Source organism: Paroedura picta, chromosome 4 (assembly GCF_049243985.1).
Source record: "Paroedura picta isolate Pp20150507F chromosome 4, Ppicta_v3.0, whole genome shotgun sequence".
Lineage (NCBI taxonomy): Eukaryota > Metazoa > Chordata > Lepidosauria > Squamata > Gekkonidae > Paroedura > Paroedura picta.
This window is the reverse complement of record NC_135372.1, coordinates 8,124,594-8,142,216: the sequence shown is the minus strand read 5'-3', so window position 1 is coordinate 8,142,216 and position 17,623 is coordinate 8,124,594. Positions and strand designations below refer to the sequence as shown.

Here is a 17,623-nt window from a genome sequence, read left to right as displayed (position 1 = left end):
CACCCTTTACCCTCCTTTCACACCCGCTACCTGTTTTTACTACTACTACAGTGGCTCTGCCTCATGTAGGCTGGGAAGAAGGGCAGAAGCTGAGAAGGCAGCCCAGATCCCCCATACTATGCCACGAACTACTCCCCCCCCCCATTTTGAGTTTTGTACCCATGGCCAAGTCCATTCAGGTAGGAGGGGAAATACCATGGAGCCCCTTCAGAGCTCCTGCAGGTACCCAGAGGTCCATGGAATCCCTGTTCTAAGCAATTTCAGATTGAATTTTTTCCCCAGCACAATAAAACGTGACTGTATCTAACTGCTTTGCAGTTTTGAATCCTCGTGCAGAAGCATTAAATCCGTACGTCCAGTAAAAGGAGGGAGCAAACCACCTGACTGTCGATCTGGACACCCCCTCCTCAGCTGGAGGCTAAGGACAAGATGATAGTGAAGAAAGAAGATGGTCATAACGTCAGTTCAAGTTTCCTTTTGAAGGACCTCGCCTCTTTAACTGCTAGTACAATAGACATTAAGAGCCTCTTGTGGCGCAGTGTGGTAAGCTGTCTGAAAGCTCTGTCTGAAAGCTCTGCCCATGAGGCTGGGAGTTCAATCCCAGCAGCCGGCTCAAGGTTGACTCAGCCTTCCATCCTTCCGAGGTCGGTAAAATGAGTACCCAGCTTGCTTGCTGGGGGGTAAACGGTCATGACTGGGGAAGGCACTGGCAAACCACCCCGTATTGAGTCTGCCATGAAAACGCTAGAGGCAGACATGACCCAGTGCTTGCACTGGGGATACCTTTACCTTTTACAATAGACATTATATTTGGAAAAATAAATAAGATGGATGCGAAGCTTGATCAAGCGTTTTGACTTGGTGAGATCAATTACATGTTCCATGTATGACAAGGAATGACAGGATTAAGTCAGATGAGAATATTTTGCTTGAGGAGGTGAAAAGGACAATAAAAGTACAATGGTTAACTATTAATGATACCTATTATTTAGTATTAAAGCAGTGGTTCTCAACCTGGGGGCTGGGACCCCTTTGGGGGTCGAATGGCCCTTTCACAGGGGTTGCGGCAGGACAAGTAGCTGGACCAGGGGGGGGGGCGCCATCCACACAACAGCCTTGCGGGGTAGATTGAGATAGAGCGTTCATCTGTCTGGAGCAGCAGAAAACAGCGAGATTAGCATGGTGGGACAAGAGGCAGAACTGAATTGTGAAACCCTGGACAAAAAAACCCAATTTATATACAATCATGAACAATGGATCTCCACACCATTGGTCAATTTGGGTTTAATTTCTGTGAAAGAACACTTGCATAATGTTGGGGGTCACCACAACATGAGGAACTGCATTAAAGGGTCATGGCATTAGAAGGATGAGAACCAGTGTTTTAGAGGCCAATAAGGTCAGCCTAACAATATGCAATGAGCCTCTTGTGGCGCAGAGTGGTAAAGCAGCCGTCTGAAAGCTCTGCCCATGAGGCTGGGAGTTTGATCCCAGCAGCCGGCTCAAGGTTGACTCAGCCTTCCATGCTTCCGAGGTCGGTAAAATGAGTACCCAGCTTGCTGGGGGGTAAACGGTAATGACTGGGGAAGGCACTGGCAAACCACCCCGTATTGAGTCTGCCATGAAAACGCTGGAGGGCGTCACCCCAAGGGTCAGACATGACTCGGTGCTTGCACAGGGGATACCTTTACCTTTACCTTTAACAATATGCAAGTATAGGAGATTTATTCCATCTTGGACCTCAATGTAGCAGGTGAAAGGGCATCTGAGGATATTACTTGATTTTAGAGCAAGAAGGGTGGACCTGGGTTTTGTTGAGCCATTAAACAGCTCCAACCAGGCACAGAAGCTCCTTCCCACATCAATACCATCATTACTTATACTTCAGAGGGGCAGGTTGAGTTCCAGAGGAGACTTCCTATCCCGTGTTTCTACTGACATGATGGTGCATGCCTTGTGTTACAAACTCTCCAGTGACATGAGTGGACGTTTAGCCAAGGATTCTAATTACAATAACATGGGAACCTTTCAGGATCTTGTTGATTTGAAGGAAGTTCCTATACAAGCAGCTGGGTTTGCTCCCTTCAGGATTATTCCTCCTATGGCTGGAATTCCCCAGTTTGAGTGTAGGGCGGAAGTCAAATCTACCCAGTGACTTGCAAACTTGTTTACAGATATTGTACTTACATAAACAACAATTTGATTCATTTATGCTTATGAATGTTCATCCCTCCATGGATTCTGAAACTGGCTGGTAGTGAGGCATTTGGAGATTCCTTTTCTACCTCTATAGAGGAATTGATGTTCAAGTTCCTGAATTCCCATTTTATAATTTGTGTGATTTTAATGCTAGAACTGGCTCTGGTTCATATAATAATAAAGCCAGTGCTCTTATAGTGGAACAACTCTAGAACATTGTTCCCAGGATTTGGTTATAAATAAACTTGGTCACAGGTTTCTAGAAATTTTATCATGGCTTGCCAGAGGCATGCGCTTTTGGCTTGCGCAATACAAACAAAACCCAAAGGACTCTTGGGGTTTGGCTTAAATCAAAATACTCTGTAAGGAGCCAAGAGCAAGAGCTAAAGGACTCTTGGCTGTTGGCTTTTCACCTGAGGATCAAGCCGAAGGTTTCAGCGAAGTGTAGGACTGTTTGTGGAGCAGTTCAGATTACTCAAAGTGGCATGAAGACTGAAGAAGGTTGCGTAGTGACATGTACCATCTGCGGAATGTTTGTCTTTTTACCTCAGGGGGACAATTTTTCCAAATGCAGCAAGTGCAAATTAGTGGCCCTGCTGGAGGAGAATTTCCAGGGATTAGAGAAACGATTGATTACACTGCAGGAGGAGGGAAATCTATCAAAACAAAATCAGGAGCACCTAATACAGGAGGGTAATAATTGGAAGAATGTTACACATAGGAGTAGAAGAATACGGAGAAGGTCTGACCCACTGATGCTCAGCAATCGGTTCCAAGATCTGCCTGAAGAGGTTAATTCAGGAACACAGGACCATGTGCAATCCCCCATGAAGAACAAGCCCCAACGTAGACCAGGAAAAAGTCACAGGCCCCCACAGGTGAGAGATCTAGGTCTTCTCCCCCGCCGACCTCACAGAGCTCAGGAAACACTTCACAGTCCTCCACAAGAAAGAGTTTTAGTTCTGCTCCCAAGGGTACGAAGAAACGGGTACTGGTTATTGGGGATTCCTTGCTAAGAGGTGCAGAGGCCGAAGTGTGTAGACCAGACTTGTTGTCTCGAGAGGTCTGCTGCCTACCTGGTGCACGCATCAAGGATGTGACAGAACGGCTGGACAGGCTCACCAAGCCCACAGATCATTACCCCTTCCTTCTCATCCATGTAGGAACAAATAATACTGCCCAGCAGAACATGGAACATATTAAAAAAGAATATGTGGATCTGGGGGAAAAGGTAAAGGGCCTGGGAGCACAAGTTGTGTTTTCATCAGTCCTTTCTGTAAGTGGCCGAGGCATAGGAAGGGAGAGAAAAATTATGCAAGCAAATGACTGGCTATGTCAACGGGAACAATTTGGATTTCTGGATCATGGTCAACTATGTCAATATGAGGGGCTATTATCAGGAGACGGCGTGCACCTCACAAGGGACGGAAAAAGGATTTTTGGGAGACACAAAGGCGTAGCGAGACGTAAATTCAGAACTTGGTGTGATGGCAAGATCTGAAGATGAGAAGATCTCAAATCTACAGGGAATGTTGCATAAGCAGGGAACTATCAGCTTACAAGGAAGTTCAAAAACCAAAACCATGAGGCACACAAAGGATGGATTATGATGTCTCTACACCAATGCACAGAGTATGGGAAACAAGCAGGAGGAACTAGTAGTCTTAATAGAGGAAGCGGGCTATGACCTAATAGGAATCACAGAAACTTGGTGGGATAATACTCACAATGGGAATACTAAAATCGAGGGGTACAATCTATTCAGAAGGGACAGACATGAAACGAAGGGGGGAGGTGTAGCAATATGTGTTAGGAATCTTTAGACTTGTGAAGAAATACAGGTACCCGTGCATGAAAGTAAAGTTGAGTATATTTGGATAAATATAAAAGGAGTAGGAAATGACAGTGGTATTATTGTGGGGGTTTGCGATAGACCACCAAGCCAGGCAGAGGACTTGAATGAGAAACTGCTAGACTATATTAAACAATTTTCTAAAAAGGGGGAAACAGTCGTATACACTGGATTTCAGGAAAGCTGATTTTAACAGACTTAAAGGTATGTTGCGTAGAGTCCCGTGGTCAGAAAGGCTTAAAGAGATGGGAGTCCAAGAGGGCTGGCAGTTTCTTGAGAAGGAAAGATGGAAGGAGCCTAAGGAAGCCAAAGTGGCTCCATAAGCAGTTGTCAAATGATTTGAGGAATAAAAAAGAGTCATTTAAGAAATGGAAGGAAAGCCTTATTACCAAGGATGAGTATAAACAAATAACCAATAATTGTAGGGGGAGTGGTAGAAAAGCTAAAGCTCATTATGAGCTTAGGCTAGCAAGAAATGCTAAACATAACAAAAAAAGGCTTCTTTAGTTATATTTCAAGCAAGAAAAACCATAGGGACAGCATAGGACCACTGCGAGGACAAGAAAGTGAAATTATAACAGATAATGAAGAGAGGGCTGAACTGCTTAACTCCTCTTTCTCCTCGATCTTCTCTTGTGAGGGAAATAGTGATCAATGTGGGGAAAATGTAACACAACACAGAGGACGGGAATGGTGGCCTAGGATCACTGTTGGAGCAGTCCACAAACACCTAGTTTCTTTAAATGAAACAAAGTCTTCTGGGCCAGATGAACTGCATCCAAGGGTACTAAAAGAATGTCATCTCTGAACCTCTGTCCATTATTTTTGACACTTCTTAGAGAACAGGTGAGGTGCCAGATGATTGGAGGTGGGCAAATGTTGTCCACATCTTCAAGAAAGGGAAAAAGGAGGATACGGGTAATTATCAACCCGTCAGCTTGACATCTGTAGCTGGCAAAAATTTGGAACAAATAATCAAACACTCGGTCCTTGAGCAGCTGGAACTGAGAGCTGTGATTTCTAAGACTCAGCACGGGTTTCACAAGAACAAGTCATGTCAGATCAACCTCCAGTGGAGATGCTTATTTAGCACACTTAGAAAAGGAACTAGCTGGAATACTCCCCTCCAGGGTATTGATTTGTTCTTTGTAGATTTTCTACTCCTTTCCATTCACTTCCTCCCTGCTTGCCAAAAGAACAGATTGAATGAACAGAACAGGGTAGTTAGACAAAAATCTCTCTCTGTACCAAACATTTTATTCTTTTAGCAGCCTGACACTGTGCTCCTTTTCATAATTAAGCTCTGCCTACATTTCTTGACCTCAATACTAGAGTTGTATGCTTCGGCTGCTGAAGCAGCCATTCGAGCCTGAAGCAGCCAGTGCCGCGGCACAGGGGGAAGGCGCGGCACCAGCACACCAGTTGGCGCACGCATGCAGACGCAGAGTTCTGCACCTGCTGCAGGCACCAGGTCACACACCGCCACCAGAGCTGCCCCTCTAGCTTTCTGTGCCGCGGCGATAACTACTCGAACAGCCGCTTCGGCAGCCAAAGCGCACAAGAATACTCAATACCCAATATCCAGAGAAGGCTGACTTGGTAGCTGATCTTAAAGGATGTACAATCATAAGCTCATTTGAACCACTTGCTCAGTTGAGGCACAACTGTGTACTGCATGGTTTTTGTTTGTAAAGCTCGACATGCTTGACAGTAATAAATACCCCAACTCATTTCCCCAGCAGGTTTCAGCCACGACCGCCAACGGAAGAAATTCTGGTACTGCAAGTCATCTTTATCCAGTTCTTGTAGAAAAGCAGCCAGTTCTTGTGCAGAGGAGAAGTCTTCAACATGGATAAAGGAGTCTGGGGGCATGAAGTGCTCATAGTTCTTCCGTGGTGGGCCCAAGACGATGGGAACAGCCATTGAGAGAAAGGCATTCTTCCAGACCTTCTCGGTGATGTAGTCTTCATGGATGGAGTTCTCAAAGGATAAGTAAAATTTATATTGCCTTAAAGTGGAAAAGTGCTTGTCCTTAGGGAGAGGCAAGTGATGTTGTCCATAAACATCAACCTTTATATACTTCTTCAGCTCCTCATAGTATTTTGCCCGGTAGAAGCTCGGGTTCCAGTTGCTTACAACCCAAGCCACCAGCTTAGACTTGGGTGGGACGGTGACCTTCTGCGGGTGATCGAGGACTTCCAGCCACCCGTAAGGGGTGAAGATGCCTGAGTCTCTCCGGTACGTCATGGTGAGATTGAACTGGTTATCCATGAAACCCAGATTGGGGGAGTGGCTTGGAGACTCCAAATTAAACCAGATCCAGAGTTGGGAAGGCGGTCTTGGGTGTGGCGGGAGGTTCCGGGAGTAACATGCATCTCTGTGGTGCACAATAACCGCATCCGCCTTGGGATACCAGTTTTGGTTAATGGTAAAGTGACAGTCGTGAACATTAAAGAGTGAGGAGCATTTGGAAAAGTTAAACGCAATCCTGAAGGGCCAAGACCATAGCAGGATTGTAATCCCTGAGGGTTTCTTGTCAATGCACGTTTCGTGTTGTTGCAGTGGTTCTAGCCATACATGTCGGATGTAGGCCAAAATCAGCAAGCTTAGCAGCAGCTGAAAGAACAGAAAGGGCAACAGTTTCTTGCAACTTGATGTTTGGGGCTCTTTCTTGAAATCCATGTTTGGGTCTGGAAAAACAAGAGAGAGGGTAAAAGAAGAATTATTGTGTGGGCTCAGATGGTTCACATAATAGAAGTGGTCGACCTTGGCTATCGTTTAGCCAATTTCTATAGGTAGGGCCCGAAACTTCCTTCTGCCAACCGTGAACCATTTACATGCTTACTTCCTTGTGTAGGAAACCTGTCTTGTGGGAGGGGAACAGAATGTGAAGTCATAGCAGGTGTTTCCATTGTTTACATGTGCACATTGGCCAAACACTGCCAAAAAGCAGTCAAGATATGCTTGCGCATCTAACCGCAGAAAACACAAAGAATCTTGAACAGGGGCTGAATAAAGTACAGTAACTGTAATTAGTAAACCAATTACCAAAGATTATTCTTGTCTGTTTTTCTTTTTTCTAATGTATTTATTGTCTTCACCAGAGTGCTATCTGGTAACAACCGCTTTCAAAATGTTTTCCTTTGTGGCAAATATATCACAAGAGGTTTAATAGACTCTGGAATATACATGAAATGATGAACACTAACTTCTCAAAAGTGGTATCATAAAAAATACCTACAAACCATGAGTTATAATTTTCTGCTTTCAGGGTCCTATGTTTCTTATATGGCTTTTTGCCATTCTGAAAGCAGGTCTCCCTTGGGAACAGAATGTTTTAAACAAAACTGAGTAAATCTGAGGATGGTGATGGGTGTATAAAATTCGGTAATTCTCAGTTCCTCCTCTAAAATACATAAGATTTTATTGTGTAAATACCGTAGTGATTGGGTGGGTGGGTGGGAAAATGCATGAATAATAAAATTAGCACTGTCAAAAAGTTTAGCAGCAACCAAGCTTTGTGAATATTTTGTGGATTAAGGAGGAATTTTTAGGAAAATGAAACTATAAGTTTATTGCTGTTTTCTTTTTTTCTTTTTTTTTTTGAAAGCCTTAAGCTTACAAATTTTATAGCCTGGGAAGTCTTAATGAGATGATCATGACTAACTGTGACAGGTACACAGTTGTGACAAATAGTCACTTTTGACTGTATAAGAACGGAAATCGTCCTCAGGGTCAGGTGCTGGGCCTTCTCTCCCAGTCAGGTGCTGGGCCCGTCACATACCTGCAAATAAAGGAGCCGTTTCTTCGGCCCTGTCCCGCGCCATCTCCAAAGAGTCTGAGGGGGAGAGGCCTTTGCAGCTAGCAAGGAGCACGAGCCCCGTGGCCAACTACCCGGGAGGCTGCTTGTCCCCTAGGGCCTCAAACCAAACTGTCTAATCCAGGGGAAGTCAAACTGCGGCCCTCCAGATGTCCATGGACTACAATTCCCAGGAGCCCCCTGCCAGCGAATGCTGGCAGGGGCTCCTGGGAATTGTAGTCCATGGACATCTGGAGGGCCGCAGTTTGACTACCCCTAGTCTAATCCATAGGTGGGCAAACTGCGGCCCTTCAGATGTCCATGGGCTACAATTCCCATGAGCCCCTGCCAGCCAACGCTGGCAGGGGCTCATGGGAATTGTAGTCCATGGACATCTGGAGGGCCGCACCTTGCTCACCCCTGGTCTAGTCAGATCCCATTTTGCTTCTAATGCAGATCCCCTTGCCGTCCTTCCCCTGTTTGACTGTCTCCTTCAGTGCTCATGGGCTGGATTTCACAATGGCCGAAAGCCTAGGCCTCGAAATCTAGGGGGCTCCCAGCCAAGGTGTATGTTTTGGACCCTGTCTTAGGCCTTTCTTTTGCACGTGATCCTAACGCACAGCCCTTCGGTTACTTCCCTTGCAGGCCGTTTCAGAATCACGCTGCGTTACGCCGACAGCACCGGCGTAGCCCTTTTCGTTTTCACTGTGCTGTTCCGTCTTTTGAAACAATTTGGGGTTGGTTTGAGGCCCTAGGGGACAAGCAGCCTCCCGGGTAGTCGGCCACGGGGCTGGTGCTCCTTGCTAGCTGCAAAGGCCTCTCCCCCTCAGACTCTTCGGAGATGGCGCGGGACAGGGCCCAAGAAACGGCTCCTTTATTTGCAGGTATGTGATGGGCCCAGCACCTGACTGGGAGAGAAGGCCCAGCACCTGACTCAGGGCCCTGAGGTCGATTTCTTGCAAGGCCCGAAGCCACAAAGAGGCAAGAGCAGCTCCCTTTCCTCTCTAAGGCAACCAAGGGGCTGGCTTTGCTTCGAGTTATTGCACACTGCGCTTGTGAATTTTGCATTTGCTTTGAGCACTTCCTTCTGAGAGGAACGGGAGACCTTGGTTCTGTATACTGATACGTTCAAAGACATCCCCACTGGATCCTGTCTTTGATTGTAAAGTGGTTAAATTGGGGATAAATATCCTGGCGTTATCAATGAAATGTGCATGTTCTTGTCGTCCTCCACAAAGGAATGGGCAGTCCTGAAACCATTTTTGCAACCTGAGACAAAAGTGACTGGATTTGAATTTATTTCTAAATACAGCATAAGGCCAAGCCGTTCTTACATAGTCAAAAGTGAGTATTTGTCAAACACTAGCTGGGAGTCACGTGGAAAAACCACAGAAGCTGTTTTGGAAAGGCACAGAGCGATCACAGAGGCCAAGATTAGGGATAAAACCAAAAGTAGAAAAATATAAAAAATGCATGATAAGAACTCAAAAAAGGTTTTAAACAATGAAAGAATATCTGTTAGGTACACATAAAACATCTCAGTGAATAATGCCAACAAGTTCAGACCTAACACATTTTGATCTTATTTATCTTTATCAGAGGTAAATATACAGATACACAGTTGTATATAACAAATTTGTACAATTTTCAAGAGGAGGGTATAAAACTTATTGACTCAGGTATGGCTGGTTCTGGTCCTGCAAGGTATTCGTTTTGGCAGAATCCTCAGCCAGCAAATATTTCCTATTCCTCCCCTGGAATCACTTACAGTGAGACCCTAAACTGGATGGCCCACCTTGCAACTATAACGGCCTCTGGTCTAAAAATCATTGGAGCCATTCTGAGATTTTATTACACCAGGGGAGGGTTTGTAGTAGATCCAGATCTAAAGCTCTTTTGTAGCTAAGGTCATTCCTCACCTACTTTATGGCATCGACATCTGGGGCTGGAAAGAACAAATAATCAATAGCTTGGAGCCCATTCAGAACTTTTTCTTCAGACGTATCCTGGCTCTTGACAGAGCTTGGTTTTCCCTCGTTCAAATCCCGTGCCCACTTAGGTATTCTGAAATTGTGGAATAAAGACATCACAACTAAATTAGATTCAACGAAGTTTTAAGCTCTTATTGAGCAAAGACAGGACTCGGTCTGATTTTCTTAGCTATAAAATTTTAAGCTCAAGGCTTTTTTTTTTTTTTAAAGAAAACAGCAATAAACTTACAATTTCATTTTCTGAAAAATTCCTGCTTATTCCACAAAATATTCACACAGTCGGGTTGCTGCTAAACTTTTTCACAGTGTTAATTTTATCATTCGTGCACCCCCCCCCCCCATCACTACGGTACTTACACAATAAAATCTTACCTATTTTAGAAGAGGAATTGAGAATTGCAGAATGTTACACACCCATCACCATCCTCATATTTACTCCGTTTTGTTTAAAACACATTCTGTTCCCAAGGAAGACCTGCTTTCAGAATGGCAAAAAGCCATATAAGAAACATAGGACAACGATATAGGCTAGATAACAGGACAAAATTTTCACAGTCAGAGTAGTTCAGCAGTGGAATAGGCTGCCTAAGGAGGTGGTGAGCTCCCCCTCACTGGCAGTCTTCAAGCAAAGGTTGGATACACACTTTTCTTGGATGCTTTAGGATGCTTAGGGCTGATCCTGCGTTGAGCAGGGGGTTGGACTAGATGGCCTGTATGGCCCCTTCCAACTCTATGATTCTATGATTCTAGGACCCTGAAAGCAGAAAATTATAACTCATGGTTTGTAGGTGATTCTTATGATACCACTGTAGAGAAGTTAGTGTTCACTGTTTAACATCTACTCCAGGGTCTATTACACCTCTTGTGATATATTTGAAAGTGGTTGTTACCAGAAGACAATAAATAAATAATCTTTTGTAATTGGTTTATTGGTTACAGTTACTGTACTTTATTCAGCCCCTGTTCAAGATTCTTTGTGTTTTCTGCAGTTAGATGCGCAAGCATATCTTGACTGCTTTTTGGCAGTGTTTGGCCAATGTGCACGTGTAAACAATGGAAACACCTGCTATGACTTCACATTCTGTTCCCCTCCCACAAGACAGGTTTCCTACACAAGGAAGTAAGCATGTAAATGGTTCACGGTTGGCAGAAGGAAGTTTCGGGCCCTACCTATAGAAATTGGCTAAACGATAGCCAAGGTCGACCACTTCTATTATGTGAACCATCTGAGCCCACACAATAATTCTTCTTTTACCCTCTCTCTTGTTTCCCCAGACCCAAACATGGATTTCAAGAAAGAGCCCCAAACATCAAGTTGCAAGAAACTGTTGCCCTTTCTGTTCTTTCAGCTGCTGCTAAGCTTGCTGATTTTGGCTTACATCCGACATGTATGGCTAGAACCACTGCAGCAACACGAAACGTGCATTGACAAGAGACCCTCGAAGATCACCATCCTGCTATGGAGTTGGCCCTTCGGACAGTCATTTAACTTTTCCAAATGCTCCTCACTCTTTAAGGTTCACGACTGTCACTTTACCGTTAACCGAAGCTGGTATCCCAAGGCGGATGCAGTTATTGTGCACCACAGAGATGCATGTTACTCCCGGAACCTCCCGCCAAACCCAAGACCGCCTTCCCAACTTTGGATCTGGTTTAATTTGGAGTCTCCAAGCCACTCCCCCAATCTGGGTTTCATGGATAACCAGTTCAATCTCACCATGTCGTACCGGAGAGACTCAGGCATCTTCACCCCTTACGGGTGGCTGGAAGTCCTCGATCACCCGCAGAATGTCACCGTCCCGCCCAAGTCTAAGCTAGTGGCTTGGGTTGTCAGCAACTGGAACTCAGGTTCCCACAGGGAACAATATTATGAGGAGCTGAAGAAGTATATAAAGGTTGATGTTTATGGACAAAATCATTTGCCTCTCCCTCGAGACAAGCACCTTTCCACTTTAAGCCAGTATAAATTCTACTTATCCTTTGAGAACTCCATCCATGAAGACTACATCACCGAGAAGGTCTGGAAGGATGCCTTTCTTTCGATGGCCGTTCCCATCGTCATGGGCCCACCACGGAAGAACTATGAGCGCTTTATGCCCCCAGACTCCTTTATCCATGTTGAAGACTTTTCTGCACAAGAACTGGCTGCTTTTCTACAAGAACTGGATAAAGATGACTTGCAGTACCAGAATTTCTTCCGTTGGCGGTCATGGCTGAAACCTGTTGGGGAAATACATTGGGGTACTTATTACTGCCTGGCATGTCGAGCTTTACAAACAAAAACCATTCAGTACGGGGTTGTGCCTGAACTGAGCAAGTGGTTCAAATCAGTTTAAGATTGTAAATCCTTTAAGATCAGCTACTAAGTCGGTCTTTTCTGGATTTTGGGTATTGAGGTCAAGAAAGTAGGCAGAGCTTAAATATGGAAGTGAGCTGAGTGTTAGGCTGTTTAAAGAATAAAATGGTTTTCTTGTGAAGAAAAACAACTTTGTACAGAGAGAAGTTCTTACTATCTAACTGCCCTGCTCTTTTAATTCAATCTGTACTGTTGGCAAACAGGAGGCTTGGGTATTAACCTTTAACGCCATTTGTGGCTTGGGCCCTACATATTTGAGGGACCGCTTGTCTCCTTATGCCCCTCCCCCAGGGCTGTTTCCTCTGTGGGTGCTAATCTGCTGTAGGTTCCTGGCCTTAGGAGGTTTGCCTGGCCTCCACCTGGCCCAGGGCCTTCTTGGTCCTGGCCCCGACCTTGTGGAATGATTTCCCAGAAAAACTGAGGGCCCTGTTGGAGCTTTCACAGTTCCTCAGGGCCTACAAGACAGAGCTCATCCGCCAGGTCTTTGAGTGATGCCGGAAAGTGGAGGACACAGCGAGGTAGGTAGATCTCCTCCCATCATTTAAAATGGCCGAAAGACTCCTGGAGAGCTCCCAGCCACCACCACCCCCAAATCGATCTGGGCAAATTAATCATGGGTGGTTTACACACACACACACACACACACACACACACACACCATCACCCCCACCCACCCCCTCTCGGAGAAGGAGCTCACCTATTGCCCTGCCTCCTTCACTGAGCAGGAAATGGAGAAGGGAGTGAAGGTGGGACAAAGCTGAGCAGCCTGTAGCGTAGCCCATACCTCCTTTCCACTGGTTGCCTGCTGGTTGTATGCTGGTGGATCGCGATTTTTAGGGTGATGAATCCGCTTTTTGGGATTCCCAAAGTTGCTCTTTAAAATAGAGGATGTAGTGAGCTGGCTGCTGTCCGGATGCTGGATGTAGGTGATGCCACGTGGAGGGGCCGGAATATGCCGCCTGCATTCAGCAAACATTACGCTACATTTATCGCGTGCGGAAATGCCCCCTTTATAGTCTGCCCAGTTACACACACAGCAGCTCTTGCCAATTCCAACATTATAAAACTTTGCTCTTGTGTCTCCAATGACGGTGTGTTATTCTACCATGACAAAAGAGAGCAACAACATAAGGGCGCTGTTGTGTATGCGGTTCCTCAAAGGACCAGAGCTTGAGATCCGAGTTGGGATCATAAAGCACCCAATCGGGAAAGAAGGATTTCAGCCATTCTGTAACCAATGCGATGCCAGAGTTAACGTCCAATGAGAGGTCTTCGCTTAGGGCCAATGAGCTTACTGGGCGGAGAGATCCTTTTGTTCATGATCTGTATATATTGGGTAAGGTTGGGGAACTTCGTTCAGTGTGTTTTACTTGGGGCAATAAAGAGCTGAAATGAACTACCTGGTCTCTGAACTCACAGCTTTAAAGGGCACATTTAATGACTAACAAAGTTTTTTCATACAAGCTTTCATGGGTCACAGTCCACTTCATTAGATAGACATGTGATAGAGTCATACTGGCGAGGTATGGGACTTATTTATTTAAGATATTTATTTGTTGCCTTTCAACCTTGCAGAACTCAAAATCGCTTACAACACAAATATAGGGTCCCCCCTAACCCACAGTGGGGGATGGGTTTGGGGTGTTTTGTTTTGTTTTTTGCAAGATCCAGGTTGGGAAACTCCTGGAGCTTTGGGGGTGCAGCCCAGAGCATTTAGAAAGGTCTCCATAGCTAGTAAGGATCTTTCCCCACCACATGAAGATGAAAACCTGTTTGCTGTCCTGTTGGCTTAGGGTCCCCCTCGCATCTCAAAGGTAGGGTCCCCCTGCCTTTGAGATGAGTCATCACTCCAGACTTTGTGAGTGGGGAGAGGCTGCTGGTTAACACTTGAGTGCATTTCCTGGCACACTGAAGCCTCTCCATCCAGTGAAAGGACAGGGAAATACTTTCATTTGTTAAGACTTGCCATCCGCCAAACCAGGCAATACTTGCTAGTAGGGCCAGTTCCAGGTTCTCCAGGTCTGTAAGAGAGAGTTCCCAGGGGCCCCGCTCTTCAGCCCACCAACGGGCCCTCCTACCCTCCTTCCTACACGTCTCCCACCTGCTTGCGTATTAAGGATGCCAGCCTCCAGGTGGAGAAGCTGGAAATCTCCCAAGATTCCGACTGATCTCAAACTGATCTCAAAGGTTGGTTCTGATGGAGAAAACGGTGGCCCTGCAAGGTGGACTCTTTTGGTATTGTGCACCCTACTCTTCCCAAAAGCCACCCTCCTCAGGCCCCACCTCCACCATCTTCAGGAATTTCCCAGCCCAGACCTGGCAACCCTGTTGTGGTCCTTCTCCTATCTGCCCCAAGCCACCATCCTTGCCCATACTCACAGCTTGTCCGGTATCATGCGTGTGAGAATATGAGGGTATTGTCTCTACAAGAGAGGCCTACAGAGACACGCATTTCCATGGAAGGCCATAGGAGCAAGGGAAAAGACAAAGTGGGCGAGACAGGGGAAGTCAGAAGACATTTGGGTTGCAGTCGAAAGGAGAGAGAGAGAAGCCTAATCTAAAGAATACTTCCCCTATTGTGAAAGGCTAGCTTGTCTGGCATCTGGCATGTGGGAATACAGGAGAGACCCGTGTCTCTATGGAAGGCCACGTGCAGGGAATGAGAGTACATAGAGAGAGAAAGAGAGGAGTGGGTAGGGGGCAGCTCCTTAGTGAAGACAAAGAAAGGCATTCCAAGGAGAGATAACTATACCAGGGGTAGTCAAACTTCAATCTTCCAGATGTCCATGGACTACAATTCCCATGAGCCCCTGCCAGCTGGCAGGGGCTCATGGGAATTGTAGTCCATGGACATCTGGAGGGCCGCAGTTTGACTACCCCTGACCTATACACACTTAAAGTGACTTAGCACGCCCTAATGTTCAGGCATGCTAGCAGCAATAGGCCCTACCAGAAACCCTGGCCCCCAGCAGCTAACCCACCTTTACTGAAAAACCTGTAGGAATGTGCCCTGAAACCTTGGCCTTATTTATTTTGGCTCTTCAGGAGATATGATCGTTCCCTCCTGTAGGTGCACTTTGGACTCATTACCTGAGATTGGCAAACCATCCCAGGATGGTTTCCACACTGCACTTTTGCCCTAAACAGAGCACGTAGTAAACAAACCATATCAGGCCCCCTTTGGGCATGTGGACAGGAGGGTCAAGAATCCATATTAGGACATGGTATGCATCGGTCAGGGGCCACCTGCCTGACCAGGTCACAAGGTCTCCACCTTGTTGCGGCAAGTATTAGCCACTGAGCTTTCGCCAGGTGGTCTGCAGGAATGTTTAAATAAACTGCTCTCGGAGCATCAAGAGGCTTGCTTTCACCAAACTACAGTCTCCGTGTCATTGCTTCATCTGGTGACCCCCGACGTGATCCAGATCCCATCATCTCCTGGTCCTGACTGGAAGAGTCCTTGTGCGCACCACAGCTTCGGCTCCCTCAGCTTTGGCTCCCTCAGCTTCGGCTCCCTTAATTTGTGAGTATGGGGACAGGTCCTTCTAGGGAAGTTCAGCAGCACGCCGAAGAGCTTCAGAAATTAGTTGGACAAAATTGCGGGGAAGTAGTTTCAGTGAAAGACCTCATAGATTTCTTACAAGAAATCGAATATCAGTGCCCATGGTACCCTGCCCAAGGTACCTTCAAGGTAGAAGATTGGGAGAGGATTGGTAAGGACTTGGAACGAGCACCAAGAGCGTCTGCACAGTTTTTGCTCCTATGGCAGACAGCGAAAAAGGCACTGAGTGTTCTGATACCCGAAGCCTCGTTGGTTAAACCCGAGGTTTTGGAGGCTGCCCCCCCCTCCCTATCCCACACTTCTCCCCGCTGTGGTTCCTATGGCGCCGGGACCTCCTGGACCCCTGGAAAGTGGGGGTTCAGGATTTCGGGGAGTGGTGTTGGAGGGGGTGGCGCAAGCAAGAAAGTTAGGGCAGCTTTCCTTGCATGATGAGGAATGGGGGGGGGGGGTTGCCTGCCTTATTTCCTATCACCCGGCAACCGTCAAACGCTGCCGGGGAGGTGGTGGTGGATTGGGAACCATTGCCATATTCAGATATGAGGAAACATATTTGTGAGTTACAGTCTTTATTGTCAGAAGAGTGGCAGGTCCATTTCTGACCAAGACATTTAAGGATTACTAGAGACTGTTTATCGGCAATGTCCCTGGTATCCGGTAAAGGGCTCACTCAAGATTAGTGACTGGGAGAAAATAGGAAAGGCTTTACACAGCAATTGGCGTACTTCAAACCTGGTTTCAGTGTCGTAATGCTATTGATTGCTTTTGTTCTGTCTCTCCTTCTGCCTCTCTCCTTCCTAAAGATGGTCTCGACTGCATTCCTGTTCTTCCTCTGATCCATCCAGCTTTGCCGGCCCTTGTCTCTCTTTCCTTCACCCCTGTCTTTTCAGTCTTCTGTGCTTCCAGATAAGGAGACTTTCTCTCCAGTTCCTCATTGCATCTCTCCCAGGAAAACTCTCCAGAAAGAACTTTCTCAAACAGCAGACCCAGAGGTCATTCTTGAGCTTGATGAGATGTTGGCAGTCTGTCCTGTAATTCAGACTAGTGACAAAAGAAAAACAGAATCTATCCAGTGGCTTAATAAAGCTTGAAAAGATAAAGAGTCTCTTATATTATTTATTCAGGCTTCGACTCTGCCAGAACGGTCTCTAGATTTGTTTTCCGTTTTCAATCTTTCGTCAGTGGCAGTGAGTCCTACATAAACAAATGTCCTTATTAGTATAACATATAACAAATAATAATCATCATCAGAAATGTACAAAAATATCCATACCCCCACATAGTTGAGTTAAATATATTCACAAAGAGTGCTATGTATAACATGAAAGTAACTGTTAGAGCAGGTCGTATAATGCCAAAAGCCTCCACATTCATATCTTACCGTCCTTGTTAATGTTTTTAGGCAAACGCTCCTGTATCGTGGAGAGTCAAGACTGTGAGCTCTTGATCTCAAATTGTCTGCTTCAGCTGTGTTCATTTATTTTGCTGAGCATCTGAGTCAGCAAAAAAACTTACTATGCAACTTAAAGGGACATAAGTCATGTTATAGTCTGAATACATATAGGTTCCAATGTTACACATTTAACAAATTTCAGAAGGTATCTTTACAAAAAGCAGGATAACCCATAGGGTTGCATTGTCCTTAAGTTGAAGATGTAATAGCATTCCCTTTGCAGCAGTTTCTTCCTCACATCCAGCCTTTGATGTCTTCCTGGTGAAATTTGCTCTTTTCCATAGAAAGGGAGGTCCTCAGCTTCATGTTTAAATTCAAGACAGTGGGCAGTTAATGGAGCCTCTTGAACCCGGTTTCTCACGCGGCTTTGATGTTCAAGAAATCTTGTTTTAAGTGGTCTCTCGCTAATGCCTA

At 45.8% G+C, this 17,623-nt stretch overlaps 2 protein-coding genes and 1 long non-coding RNA gene across 10 annotated transcripts; 1 reads left to right on the top strand and 2 right to left on the bottom strand.

Moving 5' to 3' along the window:
- Window positions 1-3,747: 3,747 nt before the first annotated feature.
- LOC143834842 (3-galactosyl-N-acetylglucosaminide 4-alpha-L-fucosyltransferase FUT3-like) lies at window positions 3,748-11,689 on the bottom strand. Of its 7 annotated transcripts, none has more exons than XM_077331687.1 (4): window positions 11,569-11,689; window positions 10,214-10,316; window positions 9,770-9,914; window positions 3,748-6,741 (listed from the first exon to the last, which is right to left on the bottom strand). In XM_077331687.1, the coding sequence occupies exon 4, from the start codon at window positions 6,731-6,733 to the stop codon at window positions 5,684-5,686; it is 1,050 nt and encodes a 349-aa protein (XP_077187802.1). In that variant the 5' UTR covers window positions 6,734-6,741; window positions 9,770-9,914; window positions 10,214-10,316; window positions 11,569-11,689; the 3' UTR covers window positions 3,748-5,683. The 7 variants fall into 7 exon arrangements, with proteins under 7 accessions (XP_077187802.1, XP_077187797.1, XP_077187800.1 ...); XM_077331682.1 differs by lacking the exon at window positions 11,569-11,689 and adding an exon at window positions 11,012-11,452 and having other exon boundaries at window positions 10,214-10,595; XM_077331685.1 differs by lacking the exon at window positions 11,569-11,689 and adding an exon at window positions 11,012-11,452 and having other exon boundaries at window positions 10,214-10,319.
- Window positions 8,268-12,308, top strand: LOC143834841 (3-galactosyl-N-acetylglucosaminide 4-alpha-L-fucosyltransferase FUT3-like). Of its 2 annotated transcripts, none has more exons than XM_077331679.1 (2): window positions 8,268-8,734; window positions 11,117-12,308. In XM_077331679.1, the coding sequence occupies exons 1-2, from the start codon at window positions 8,692-8,694 to the stop codon at window positions 12,175-12,177; spliced, it is 1,104 nt and encodes a 367-aa protein (XP_077187794.1). In that variant the 5' UTR covers window positions 8,268-8,691; the 3' UTR covers window positions 12,178-12,308. The 2 variants fall into 2 exon arrangements, with proteins under 2 accessions (XP_077187794.1, XP_077187793.1); XM_077331678.1 differs by lacking the exon at window positions 8,268-8,734 and adding an exon at window positions 8,875-9,194.
- A 4,000-nt stretch (window positions 12,309-16,308) lies between these two features.
- On the bottom strand, window positions 16,309-17,348 carry LOC143834838 (uncharacterized). Its single transcript, XR_013229908.1, has 2 exons — window positions 17,138-17,348; window positions 16,309-16,950 (listed from the first exon to the last, which is right to left on the bottom strand). It is a non-coding gene; the product is annotated as an uncharacterized LOC143834838 (long non-coding RNA).
- Window positions 17,349-17,623: the final 275 nt, after the last annotated feature.